Source organism: Cynocephalus volans, chromosome 6 (assembly GCF_027409185.1).
Source record: "Cynocephalus volans isolate mCynVol1 chromosome 6, mCynVol1.pri, whole genome shotgun sequence".
Lineage (NCBI taxonomy): Eukaryota > Metazoa > Chordata > Mammalia > Dermoptera > Cynocephalidae > Cynocephalus > Cynocephalus volans.
This window is the reverse complement of record NC_084465.1, coordinates 85,006,742-85,020,661: the sequence shown is the minus strand read 5'-3', so window position 1 is coordinate 85,020,661 and position 13,920 is coordinate 85,006,742. Positions and strand designations below refer to the sequence as shown.

General features: G+C 36.9%; 1 protein-coding gene and 1 pseudogene across 1 annotated transcript in view; both read right to left on the bottom strand.

The window, feature by feature from the left end:
- The window catches only part of DNAH11 (dynein axonemal heavy chain 11), a 315,191-nt gene that overhangs the window by 31,966 nt on the left and 269,305 nt on the right, over window positions 1-13,920 (bottom strand). The window contains exons 67-72 of the mRNA XM_063101058.1: window positions 11,933-12,097; window positions 9,937-10,077; window positions 5,631-5,801; window positions 3,413-3,535; window positions 1,979-2,172; window positions 678-826 (exon numbers count right to left, since the gene is read on the bottom strand). Coding sequence (XP_062957128.1) covers window positions 678-826; window positions 1,979-2,172; window positions 3,413-3,535; window positions 5,631-5,801; window positions 9,937-10,077; window positions 11,933-12,097 — 943 coding nt within the window. The remainder of the gene's footprint in view (window positions 1-677; window positions 827-1,978; window positions 2,173-3,412; window positions 3,536-5,630; window positions 5,802-9,936; window positions 10,078-11,932; window positions 12,098-13,920) is intronic.
- On the bottom strand, window positions 12,796-13,027 carry LOC134381441 (U2 spliceosomal RNA; annotated as a pseudogene).

The following is a 13,920-nucleotide window of genomic DNA, read 5'->3' as shown; positions in this document are numbered from 1 at the left end:
TTGAGCTCTCAACAGCTGCCTCACTGCAAGCATGAGAAAAGCCTGTGGAAGTCAGTTCCTCTGGTTTTATGATAATGAAGCTTTTGACATTTTGATAGATGGCAGGCATTGTTATGGAGCTTTATAAACTCTTGCAGGAGTAGCAAAGCATTTCCCTCATAAAAAGGAGCAACATGTGGTAGATACCCCATCAGTTTTTGAACCAATTGGTTCATTGGGTAAATGCACAAGCCTCTCACCTCGTGAGGCTGCGTTTAAATTGTGCACAGGCAGGTCACAGCTATATTAACCTGGTATTCTCGGTGCAGGCCGTGGGGGATAGTAATCCAGAGCACAAAGCGACAGTGCCTCGCACAATCCAACAGACTTGCTCTAATGACCATTATTTAGTCATAGGGGGCACAAGATTACATGAGCATGGAGAAAATTGCCCTCTGGCCCTCATATAGTCAAAAGGTGGAACCAGTACAAAAGAGACTTGCATTATGCCAACCAGAGGAACGTTCCATTTGGACATTTCTTTATACCACAGTGTTATTAGCCTTACATTTTCCACACACCCAATCTCCAACAAATGAAAAAAAGGAAACTAAGATAACAAGTGGAAAGTCAGGTCAGGTGGGCGGTGGCTGAGAGGGGGGGAGGAGGGTGCGCCAGCAAGTCCTCTGGCCACTTACCAAGGACCTCTAGGTCTTTCAGGGCATCTACCCCTGGAGACAGGATGAAGAATACCGGAGTGTCTGGGCTGCTTTCTTCAAATGCTTTCACCAAGTCCAATCTGGTCCTCTCTACATACTTTCCACCCAGTTTTTCCTCCACAAAATTTCTGTAAAAAAGAGTAACACAAAAAACACGATCAGTGATTTTGACCTTGAAAAGGAAACCACAGGAAAGAAGCAAACCATGTTTATTACATGGGATGGCTTCCTGGAATGACAATGAGTCCAACTAGATTTACACAGTAGGTGTATCAATAAAATCCCTCTTCTTTGGAAGTTCTGAAAATCAGAAGGCTACATTCCATTTTTTTTTGGGGGGGGGGCTATTGAGACCTCCCTCTGAGTGCCATCAGCTGCCTTTGTATGGCTTTGTATCCCCCAAATCCCCTGGCAGATTCCCCCATTACTTATTAACAGTTCATTAGATTTGCCACAGTGCAATTTTCCAGCCTGCTGGGCTTCTCATGAATATACAAATGCTTTTTGGGGTGTTTCTAACACAGGGAAGCTCAATTAAGCAGGGATTATTTTCCAGCAGCGTCAGATTTAGCAGAAAGTAAGTACTGCTAAGTAGAATTAACTTGTAAAGTAGAGTTCGGCAGAGGCTTCTGCAAAGGGAGAACTGGCTGAACTAGACAAAACAAAGGAAAAAACCTGAGGCACGTGAACATTATTTGAAGAAAAAGAAGCACAATAGGGAAGGAAGTTGAGAAGTCTTCGGTTGGTGAATTCAAATTAGAATAAGATTTATGTGAATTAAGCAGCATACTACCATTTAGAAGCCAAGAGGGCAAAGAGAAAGGACACTTGAACCAAGCAGACAGGGGTTTCTGCTTTTAAATTGCATTGGTTGTAAAGTTGTAGGACTACGAGTGTTTCCTTGAAATTCATTTTTGTTTGACATACAAAATCTTTGGAGCCAAAATGCTACCACTGAATAAAGACGATGGAAATTACACTTGGATAGTGCATGTTCCTGGCCTCTGAACTCTGCTGACACCCATCAGTTTCCTGTCTCCCCTACTGATTTCAGAATTAAGCTTTTCAGGAAGGATGTGCTGAGTCTGCCTACAGCCTAGCACATTGTTCAGTGTTTAGAAAATTTTAACAATAGCAGTGATTATAATATGAACATCTCAGCAGAATCACTTCCCACCAATATGGACAGTAAACAGGGACCTCCACCAGATACTCTTACGCCCCTAAGACTAATTTTCCTCCACGTTAACTTGCATTTCCAAAAATGCCAACTGCTTTACCTGAGAGCATATGTCATTCTGTCAGGGCGCACTGCTCTCAGAATAATCAGCTTCTGTATTAAACTTTTCTTCTTCCATTCTTGTGGTAACTTTTCCTTTTCTGGACATTCGGATTCCACCCACTTCCTCCACTGCTTGGCAGATCCTTCTACATCTCGGTCTATGCCTCGAAATTCTTCCATAAGGGCTACTGCCTGTGATTGAATAGGGAAACAGGTAGGAATGGGGTGAACAATAATTTATAGTTTGAGATAAAGACTTGTAAATGTAGCTAAACTTATGTACAGAAATTATGCTGGATAGTCTTCATTTTCCTCTCCAGATTTACTCTGCACCCTTTTCTGTCCTGCTTAGAGAATGATCTAGAAGGACTACCTGAACTAAACTCCCTGGTCCTCTGGCCTGGTTGGGTTTGGCCAACAGAAGCCCTGGCAAGAGACTGGCATACTGGAGAAGAGAGAGGCAGGGATATTTCTTCCCCAACTCTTTCCTGCTGGGATATGGTTTGCCAATGGCTATGTTCTTCTGTTGAAAGCCACAGCTCCTATTGGTTGGCTCTCTCCCATAACATCGTTTCTCAGTAGTTCCAGTAACTGCTCCTTTCTCCTTTCCCATTCCTGGTAGAACCCCTATCCTTCTTGCGATTCTATGGAAATATATTCTTCCTTAAACTCTTTTCACCACCCCTTTGAATGTGCCATCTGTTTTCTGCTGATACCCTGGCTAAATACCTTTCAACTTGAATTTATAATTCTAAAATGATAATCCAATTAAAAATACAAATTTTACACATAAAATCTAATCACGGTATAAAATAAGGAATAACATAGTTATTTTCAATGCACACAAATGTTTCCTTCTTAGAAAAAGAATGGGACAAAGCTTAGCATATGTTGAACATCTGTTAAGGAGCTCCAGAGCCCGAGAGAATAAACTCTTAACATTAGGATCTTCTGACAGAAAAATGAAATAAGGATTGATAATTAGGGTTGAAAAATGACTTTTACTTTTTTCTCTACAACATTCCGCTTTGTTTAAACAGTTTATAATAGAGAATAAACTACTGTATTGTTGTGTAATTCAAAAAACTATTTAGAAAAGGTAGAGAAATATAATAAAAAAAGAAAACAAAATAAAGAAACTAGATTTAGGTAAATTGAAAAAAAATACATTTATATCACTTTTATCAAAGGTCCTGATAAACTACACAAATTTATTAACAATTTTTTCATGCACACATAAAAGCTCCTTTACTTCCAAATAAGAAATTAATCAACAAAAATTAATTAAAGAATATCACATTATATAGCATATTTCTACAACTGAAATGCTCTCTAATGTATCATCTGTATTTTTCCCATTACATATCTACATTGGAGAGACCTAACATTTGAAATAAATTTTAGAAATTGAGAAACCATGTTCCTAACCTACCTTAATAGCACTCCATGACTGAGCAGTCAGGAAGTCGACGGGACTCACATATGTGTGTTCAACTGTGAATCGAAGCAGGAAATCCAATTCGAGGGGGTCTAGCTCTTTCTTTCTCAACAAAATCTTGAGAGTACACAAAATTGAAAAAAGGGTCATTTGGTTTACATCAAAATCACAGCACAAGAAGCAGTCACTATTTAGCAGACATGATTGAACAGGCAGAATCAACCCTGCTGAGAATTCTGGCAGATAGATATCTGTTCTATAGTTGAAATAAGGAATCTTAAGATTATACCCATGATCTCAAAATCATGATTGGAATTCTAATAAAAATTAATGACAAAGGCTGAATTTTCCAATTCCAACACCTATCCCTATTAGCAACTATTTGAAATATGCTTTCATATTTGGTCTTTTGCTGTTGGATCAAACTTGTCTTAAAACTTATACAAAATGAGAAAGCCTCAGGTGACAATGGCTGAAATACTAGACAGAAGGTACAATTAGTGTTATCAGTTTTGGTATAGAAATTATGTTAAGTAAATTATAAGGTACATGAAAGGTTTTTCTTCTATGTGAGATTATATTCAGAAAAAACAGAATTTTTTAATAGATACAACTAAACAAATACATCATCAGTTGGAATAAACTTTAGACGCTCTGTTTCTGTACTGTGGGCTTTTCAGAGGGCACAAATGAAGTATTCCTAATTTCTACATAGAAACTATAGCACCTCACAAGGTTAAATGGGTAAAAATTTTTAGTTTTATGCTATTTTAAAATTCTAGATATTTTCAAAATGCTTTATAGGTGGTAACATACATTAAAATAATATTTTTTTCTTTGGATTTGACACTTCAGAAAATAAAATTTTATTTTATTGGATAATTAATTTTTCCCAATTTGGTTTAATTTATTTCAATAAACAGGTAATTTTCCACATAGATAGGAAACTTTGATTTATGCAGACTGCAGGATATGAGATAGATTATAATTTATCTATGGCTTCCAAGGGGAAGTTTTAAATAGATGTGTATGTCATGTATTATCACCCCTGGTCCTTTCCTGTTAATGAACAATATGTACTTGTATAAAAACAAGTATTTCATTTTGTAACATCTTGCTCCTTTTTATCACATACAATGTAAAACACCTACACCCATATATTCTTATACAACTCAAAGAAATCTATGAATACCAAAAACATTGGAAGAGAAATCGCCATTTATCATTACTAACAGCAGGTGTTTATAAAGTACTTTCTTTGGGCAAGGCACTTTGGAGAAGACAAAATAGATAAGACATAGACCTTTCCTCAAGGTTTGGATTGATGGAAAAATCCATATAGCAAACTAGCTAATACAGGGACAACAACATGCTTAGTTCATCCAGGAATGTGACCCTCAAGGCTTTTTTTCTGATCATGGACACCTTTACTTACACATCTTTTGTAGAGGTCCTATGAAAAAGAGTAAAAGGGAAGGAAGCAGGTGTCACTGAAGATGGGAGCATGAAACCTGGAGTTCTTTTTACCCAATACTATCGCCTTTTTTTCTTTCACTTTCTAATTTTATTTTTAATTGACAAATAATAATTACATGTATTTATGGGGTACAGTGTGATGCTTTGATATATGGTTTTGCTGTAGAATGGTTAAATCAAGTTAATTAACATATCTATCACCTCACATATTATTTTTTGTGGTGGGAACATTTCCAACCTACTCTTAGCAATTTTGAAATGTACATTATTATTGACTATATATAACAAAATACTGTTCAACCTTAAAAAAGATGGAAATTCTGTCATTTAAGACAACACGGATGAACCCACTCACTGTTTTTTGAAGAGACTCTGAGAAACTCCTAGAACCACTCAGATCTGGACTCATAACCCTGATCTCAAAGAACCTTTCTGGTAGTACCTGGAAAGTTCTTTGTGGGACCCAAGAAGGTGAGGAAAATGTCTCACTGATGTTTTTAAGGATGACTGCTATAGTGGGAGCTTAAAGGTGCATACCCTCTCGAACCAAAGCACTGTGACCTAGGAGAAGGCTGTCACATGTCCCAGCTCCCTGTGGGAAATTCGCTCTCCTCATGGCAACAAGGACTTCCAAAAATAAAAAAGGACTGTGCTTTCCTTCAGCAGAAGTAACATACATAATAAACAGAGGCATCTGCCTTTGGTTCTGGGGATGCTTTTCAGTGACTGATCTTACCTGAAAAGCCATCTGGGATAGGAAGATAAGCTTGTCCTTCTCAAACAGCGCCCGGGTGGTGTACAGGAAGACGGTGTGGGTGATGCTCTCCATCAGGACAGAGATGCGCCCCTGCGTGTCCTCCACCTTGTCAGCCTGCTCGATGGCTCTGTGGAACAGCATGTTGAAAGCCTAGGAAATTTAATGTGACCATTTATGTAAAGGTGACAGTTGGTGCCTGAATGTCTAGTTAGCCCCAGATACATAGGGCTACAGTTTAGGGTTTATTTGTAGGGAGAGAGAACAGGCAGGATTTTTATGAGGATTATATGAGCTCTTAAAACAGTTCCTGGCGCATGGTAAGAGCTTATTAAATGTTTGGAGCCATTACTGTTGTTATTACACGATTCCACAAAATCCACCCACATCTCCCTTGAGCAACTGAATTGTATCATCCTTTTCTCCTCTACCCATGTATTAAAAAGAAAAAAAAAGTTAAGCCAACTTGCATTCCTGGCATAAATTCCAATTGATCATAATATATTATGCTTTTTATATATGGTTGGATTCAATTTCACAAATGGATATATTCCAGTAATAACCATTACAATCAAGATACCTAGAATTCACTTATTTAAAAGGATAGAGTAATTTGGAATTCCATTTCCTTGCTTAAATTAAAATTCAAAAACCACACAATGTAATTCATATTAACAAGAGAAAAGAAAAAAACCATATGGTCATTTCAATTAATGTAAAGAACTTGACAAATGTCAACATAGTTTTAAAAAAGGAAAGAAATACCTCTCAACTAACTAGGAATGGATGGTAACTTCTCAACATGACAAAAAAGCATCTACAAAAATCTACAGCTAACATTATACTTAATGTTGAAAAACTGAATGTTATCCTCTAAGATCAGCACTTCTATTTGACACTGCACTGAAAGTTATAACCAGTATAATACAATAAAAGCACAGAGATTTAAAAAGAAAAAAGTACTTTTTTTTTTTTCACTGACAACCTGACCATGTATGTAGAAAATCCTAAGAAATCTACAAAAAAGCTACCAGGTCTAAGAGTGAGTTTTTAGCAAGGGTGCAGGACACAACATCAATATGCAAAATCCCTTGTATTTCTATATATGAGGAACAAACAATCTGAAAGTAAATGTAATAACTTGGTACAATTTACAGTGGTTTCATGCAAGATTTGTATACTAAAAACTACAAAATATTGTTGAGAAAATTAAACAAGGCCTAATTAAATACAGATATATCATATTTATGGATTGGAATACTCAATATTGTTAATTTTCTCCAAATTGATCTACAGATTCAATTCAGTCTCAATCAACAATCAATATCCCAGAAGGCTTTTCTTTTCCTTTTTTTTTTGTAGAAATTGGAAAGCTGATTTCAAAATTTGTGTGGAAAATTCAAAGGACTTAAAATAACTAAGAAACTTTGAAAAACAAAATAAAGTTGAGAGGCTTACAGTACCTGAGTCAAGGCTTATTGTAAATCTACACTAATCAAGACAGTGTGGTATTGGCCTAAAGAAAAATGCAAAATGCCTAGATCAATGGAACAGAATAGAGAGTCCACAAATAAACCCACAAATGCACGGTCAACTGATTTTCAGCAGTGGTGCCAAGACAATTCGATGAGGAAAGGATACTTTATACAACAAATGGTATTGGAACAACTGGATATCCACGTGGAATAAAACAAACCTCAACGATTATATCACACTATATACAAAAGTAATTAAAAATGAATTGGCTTAGCTATAAAATTGCTAGAAAAAAATAAGAGAAAAACTTTGGGATTTGTGTTAGGTAAAGATTTTTTAGGACACAATAGAAAGGAAAAATTGATAAATTGAACTTTATCAAATTTAAATGTTTATGGTCTTCAAAAGACACCGTTAAAAAGATGAAAAAGCAAAGCACAAACTAGCAAAAACAATGTTTCCAATACATATACCTAATGAAGAATTTGTATCAGATTATATAAAGAAGTTGTATAACTCAGTGATAAGAGTTGAACAAGCATATTACTATGGTTTGAATATTTATCCCCTCCAAAACTCATGTGGGATTCCCAATGTGGCAGTGTTGAAAGGTGGGGCCTTTAAGAGGTGATTGCATTGTTAGGACTATGCTCTTATGAATGGATGAATCCATTCATGGAGTAATGGGTTAATGGTTTAACAAGTTATCATGGGTATGGACTGGTGGCATTACGTGGAGAGCAAGTGAGCATGTTAATAAGTTCTCTCTCCCAGCCCTCATTATGTGATACCCTGGTCACCACCGGTCTCTGTAGTGAGTTCCCACCAAGAAGAAGGCCCTCACCAGATGTGCCCCCTGGATCTTGGATGTCCCAACCTCCAAAACTGTAAGAAATAAATTTCATTTTTTTATAAATTACCCAGTTTCAGGTATTCTGTTATCAGCAACTGCAAACTGACTAATACACATGTTATATAATAAGACAAATGTATTACCCATAAGTATGTTAAAAAATGCTCAGCAGTCATCAGGTAATGCAAAAGAAAAACAGAATGAGCTCTTACTATGCCTAGTAAAATAGCTGAAATTTTAGACTGTCAGTACCAAGTGTAGCACAGGTATAGTACTGCAACTTTTTCATATTGCTGGAGGGAATGCACCATGGTAAAAACCATTCTGGAAAATGGTTTGGCAATTTCCTATAAAGTTAAGTATGGAGTTACAGTATTATAATTAAAGTTGAAAAATTGAATGTTCTTTTCCAGAGGAGTTTAGCAACAATGTTCATGAGGGAGACCACTCTGTAGTTTTCTTTTCCTGTAATTTCCTTAGTCTAGTTTTGGTTTTTGAGTACTACTGGGCTGACACTACTGATTTAGTTTTATTGTTCTCCTCGTACACTGTTGCTGTTCCAAAATTCAACCACATTGTGCTTGTCTGAATTTTTGCATACTAGTTCCGTACTACTAGGAAACTTGCTAGTTATGTTTGACCCTCTCATCTTCATCATTGCCTAAGTCCAATCCATTTCCAAGAGCTAATGATTCCAGCTTCAACTCATATCTCAAGTCTGTTCACTTCTTGGAGTCTTTTGTCATCACATCAGTCATCTGCTTGAAGCCTTTCAATGGCTTCTTGTTGCACACAGAACATAATCCAAAATCCTTAACATCGTCTACAAGGCTGCACGTGATCAAGTCCTTCCCACCTTTCTACATTCATCTCTGGCCACATTCCCCCTCATCCATTACCACGCAGCCACCCAGATTCATTCACTACTTGGAATCCCAAACTCTTGCGTGTCTCACACATTCCCGTTTTCTCCAAACGCTCTTTACATGGATAAATCCTTCAGGAATCACCTAAAATGTCACTTCCTCTGAGAGGCCTTCCCTGAACCCCCAGTGAAGCAGCCCCTCCATCCCTCTTATTCTCTCTTATTGTACTTACTGCTTTTATAAACATATATATATGCTTATATATGACAACAGATATGTTTATAAAGGCGGTGATTTATATATCTGTGCATATGTACATGATATATACAAATATAGATATATGCATATGTGCATATGTATGATATATATAAATATAAAATGTTATATCAAAACTGTATACTCAGTGACTAGCATCTGGAGTGATGATTGATGTCAATAATTATTTGCTTAAAAACTGATGGACAAAATGAATGAATACTGCCCAGAGGCAGAATGGTTTAAGTAAAGAACATGGGTTTTGGAATCAAACAGTCAGAGGTTCAAATCCTGGTTCTTAAAATTACAAAATGTGACTTCTTAAAAAAATTTATTTATAATCTAAAAATGTTAGAAAAGTGAGGAAAAAGCTATATACTTTATTGGGATGTTACAGGGGTATAAAATGATCCAGAGTATAAAATTGCCTTGAAAGTAACAGTGTCTTAACAAATGGTTCTTATTCTATCTCTTCACCAGAGAAATACAGGAAATCTCTTCATAAGACACATTTTCACAAAGACAGAATAGGAGCCTGAAGGAAAATTACCTAATATTTAATATCGCTCTTAAGACTCTGTTTAGGAACAATACACAAATGTCATATGACATCACATCTATAGCTTAATTATCTCAATCTTACTGAAAATTATGAATGAAAAAGTTCATGAGGGAATAAGGATAGGTTTTTTTGTTTTTGTTTTTTGAGCCTTTTTGCTAACTACATCCTTATGATTCCTTGCTGGGTACACTGATTGCTTAAAAGTAAATTCTAAATTTCCAGAAACAAGTTAAATTCTTGAAGTTTTCAACTTTTTTTTAGGCTATTCAGCATTACCTTCAAAGAGAATTGATAGATGGGGTTGATTTTTCTGAGATCATTAATAACAAAATAAAGAAGAGATGCTCTTGCTGCCACTGGTCTGTAACATTCTCGAGCCTCATTGATTCTACTTTCATTTTCTTTGGCTTCAATCACCTATAGTGGGATCAAACAAAATAAATATTTATTCTTCATATTCTCTAGACATACCCAAGTAACAAAAGGACATATATAAAATACGAAATTTAGTACTAAAACAAATAACATGCATAGTATCTTTGTGCTCGAGCTTTTCTAAAATTATTACATTCATATTGTAAAATAATTTTTTTCATAAACTGAGCTTCATAATTCTATCTGCTTTGTAGGTTACAGATTAAAAAAACCTGGGCCGGCCCCGTGGCTCACTCGGGAAGGTGCGGTGCTGACAGCGCCGATTCGGATCCTATATAGGGATGGCCGGTGCGCTCGCTGGCTGAGCGTGGTGCAGACAACACCAAGCCAGGGGTTGCGATCCCCTTACGGGTCAACAAAAACAAAAACAAAACAAAACAAAAAAACCCTAATTGTTTTTGGTTCTACCGAATTTGTTTCTGAGTAATGTCACCTTCCTGCCTCCCCTCTCTCTTTCAGGGCTTAATAACCCAGCTGTATCACCTCCCAGGGATGGCTCTTAAAAGTCTGATGGGTCAATTCAATGCCAATAACTTTATTAGGCAACAAGGTCTACAAAAGCAGCCAAGGTCAATAATATATTCACTAATTATGCATACTGAGAAGCCTTTATATAAAGACTCTCATGACTGTCTAATTTTGATTTTGCACCAGATCATGCATATACTCATATATTTCCACTTAGTTTTACCTTTATGTATTAGCCTCTGGGTACATTCCGAGAGAGAATTAAAAAAAATTCACCACTATCGATCAACACATTCACTTTTATTCAAGGCTCAAATATCTAATTCTTTTACCTAGGACTGCTGGTCCTACACTTATACAGTATTTTCTTCAACCTTTTCTATAGGCTTGATTCATAATATTTGTGTATAAAAGGAAATAAAATGTAGAGCAGAGACGGAAGTCCCAAATGGCAATATATTAAGAAGATAGGAAGAGACATTTTAAGAGACAATTAGAAGTTAACTTCAAAGCTAAGACCTAATTTACTTAATTGCCCTAATCTTTACCATCTTAGGAACCACCTAGAATTCACTTACTTAAAAGGGTGGAGTAATTTGGGATTCCACTTCCTTGCTAAAACTAAGGCAAATATATTGGGATGTATGGTGACACAGCTTCTTCTGGGTAATTAATAGATTACTTAGTAATGAGAGTATTTCAGAAAGCAAATAAGGGTCTGATTATTACTTTGAAACAATGGAATTTTAAGGGTTAATGGCTCCTTGTGACAATCCAAAATGCACACCACACATAAGGCATATTGGGACCCACGGTGGACATTAAGCAGGAAGCCTACTTAACGAAAATTTTTTTACTGGCTTTTTGAAATGTCATTTTCCCAGGGTGAATAATGCATTTAAGTACAGCAGGAGACCATCCCTTGCTCAGTCTTCCGCCACTGCAGACCTGTAAACAAAACTTCAACTCTAAAGATTTCTTTAAAATGACCAACATACTGGGAAACCGGAGTGAGGCTGTAGGATGTTAATTTGCCTGAGTTGGATGCTAGCCCTTTTTAGATTTTCAATGATATAAGCCAGCAGGCTCCAATTTTCTTCAAAGTTGGCCACTCAGGAAAAATAATAGCCTGACAGAGTCTAATTTGAGTGATTGGATCTTTGCGGAATTAGGAGAAACATACATTCAACCATCTCCAACTCCATTCAGAATCACTTCCAGTCCAATTTTTAAGGGCAATTTATTAAATGACCTGAATTCCACAAGTCAGTCCGCTCAGAGGAATTACTAAGTTTGGCTACACCTTCACCCAAGCATGTCATTCAAACAGAGCAGTAAAACCTGCCAGGCGTCCTCTGCCCTTTCCTACCTTGTGTTCTATCTCGGCCGCGGTAGTCTTTGTTGCTTCCAATTTCTCTACCAGTTTGGTGTCATCTAGAAAACTTCCCTCTGCCGCAGAAAGGCGCAGAAGGAGGTCATCCTCCAGATACTTCAACTCTATCTTAAAATCATTTTGGTGCTTTGTCAAAGCCAACTAATACAAACCAAGAAATGTGTAAGAAATGGTGGTTAAACACAAGTTTTTAAAGCAGAGTTTCCTTAATCATAAATTTCATGGAATTAACATTAAAATCATAATTTCTAAAAATTCTTTTAAAAAATTCAGAAGGCATGTTAAGATCTTGTTGCACTCCATGGTCCAGAATTTGAACACTTATCATAATCATTTAACATCATGGTCCTGTAGGAAGAATCTGTTTGAGAAAACATCAGAAACTTCCAGTTTCCACTCCAACATGCAAAGAGTTTGGAAGTCTCACTTGTATCGTCACAATAAGAAAAAAGCTAATAAATGATTCTTAGTTCTATCACAGAACTGAGGTCATGGGGCAAACCATGACCCTGAAAACTGGAGAGACTGGCAAATACAGAGAATGACGGCTCACCAGGAAGATTTAAATGGTAATTGCCTAATTGCTGGAGGCAGAGCTTGAGAGTTAAAAATTCCTGGGGGCTCAGTTTTAGAGGGCCCTTTACACTTTTCTGGGTTTTACCTCCAGGAGGCCCACCAGGTTCACACAGTGATGATCAGAGAAAAATCTACCCTGCTTTGGGCAGGGAGAGGGGAAAAGTAAACATTTTGAAATAAGCCCAATGGAAAGTAACCATTTAAAATATTCCCAGAGCTTTCTCTTCTCCTTAACAAATGCCTGCCCACAAGGGAAACTACTTGACCAGAGCCTAATTTGACTTAGGGGAGGGCAATTAGACATCTCAGCCCCCTCTAGACTTCCTGTCTCACATAGTAAGGGGATATTTCTTAAAAAGGCTAAGAAATTGTTCTGAAGGTCACATCCCAGTGACTCAGGCCCACTAAAACCCCCTAAGATTTAATGATAAGGTTATATTAAACTGATAAGAACAGATACTACACTTGATCTTAGCCAAAAGGCCAAGATGCAATAATGATAAGATTATAGAATGCTTCCCTTCTACCTTACCACCACATCAACAGACTTACAACAACATCGATACCACTGAGAGAGCTGCAAGACACAGATTCTATTTAAGAAGGAGGTTTTAGGGATACTCAAAGATAACAGAGGATACAAAAACAAGGACTCTAGAGTAGATCGAAGCCTATGACACCTACAGCTGCAGCAAACATTAAACACAGCCTGCTGTGGTTTGAATGCCCCCCCAAGCTCATGTTAGAACTTAACACCCAATACGATAGTGGAAGGTGGGAACTTTAAGAGCTGTTTGGATAATGAGGACTGTGCCCTCGTGAATGAATTGATGCATTCATGGAGTAATGGGTTGATGGTTTAATGGGTGTGGTTCTGGTAGCTTTAGAAGGAAAGCAAGTGAGAAGTTTAGCTCTCTTGCTCAGCCTATTCTTGCCATGTGACATCCTGGTCAGCAAGGGACTCTCTGTAGAGAGTTCCTACCCAGAAGAAGGCCCTCATTAGATGTATTCCCTGGACCTTTGACTCCTCAGCCTCCCAAACTGTAAGAAATAAATTTCATTTTATTTATAAATTAGTTTGTGAATTAATTTCAGGTATTCTGTTGTAAGCAACAGAAACAAACTACTGCACAGCCTAACTTCTAGCCATATAAACATAAAAGTTCACACTAAAGCACTATTTACCTCATTTCTAATTATCCAATACATCATGTCTGCCTTTCAACAAAAAAGTACAAGGCATGCTAAAAAGCAAAAAAACAGTCTGAAGAGAAAATGCAAATATCAGAACAAGACTCAAGTATGGCAGAGATTTTGAAAGGTTCTGATAGACTGGGAATTAAAAATAACTATGCTTAATATGCTAAGGGCTTTATTGGGAAAAGTGG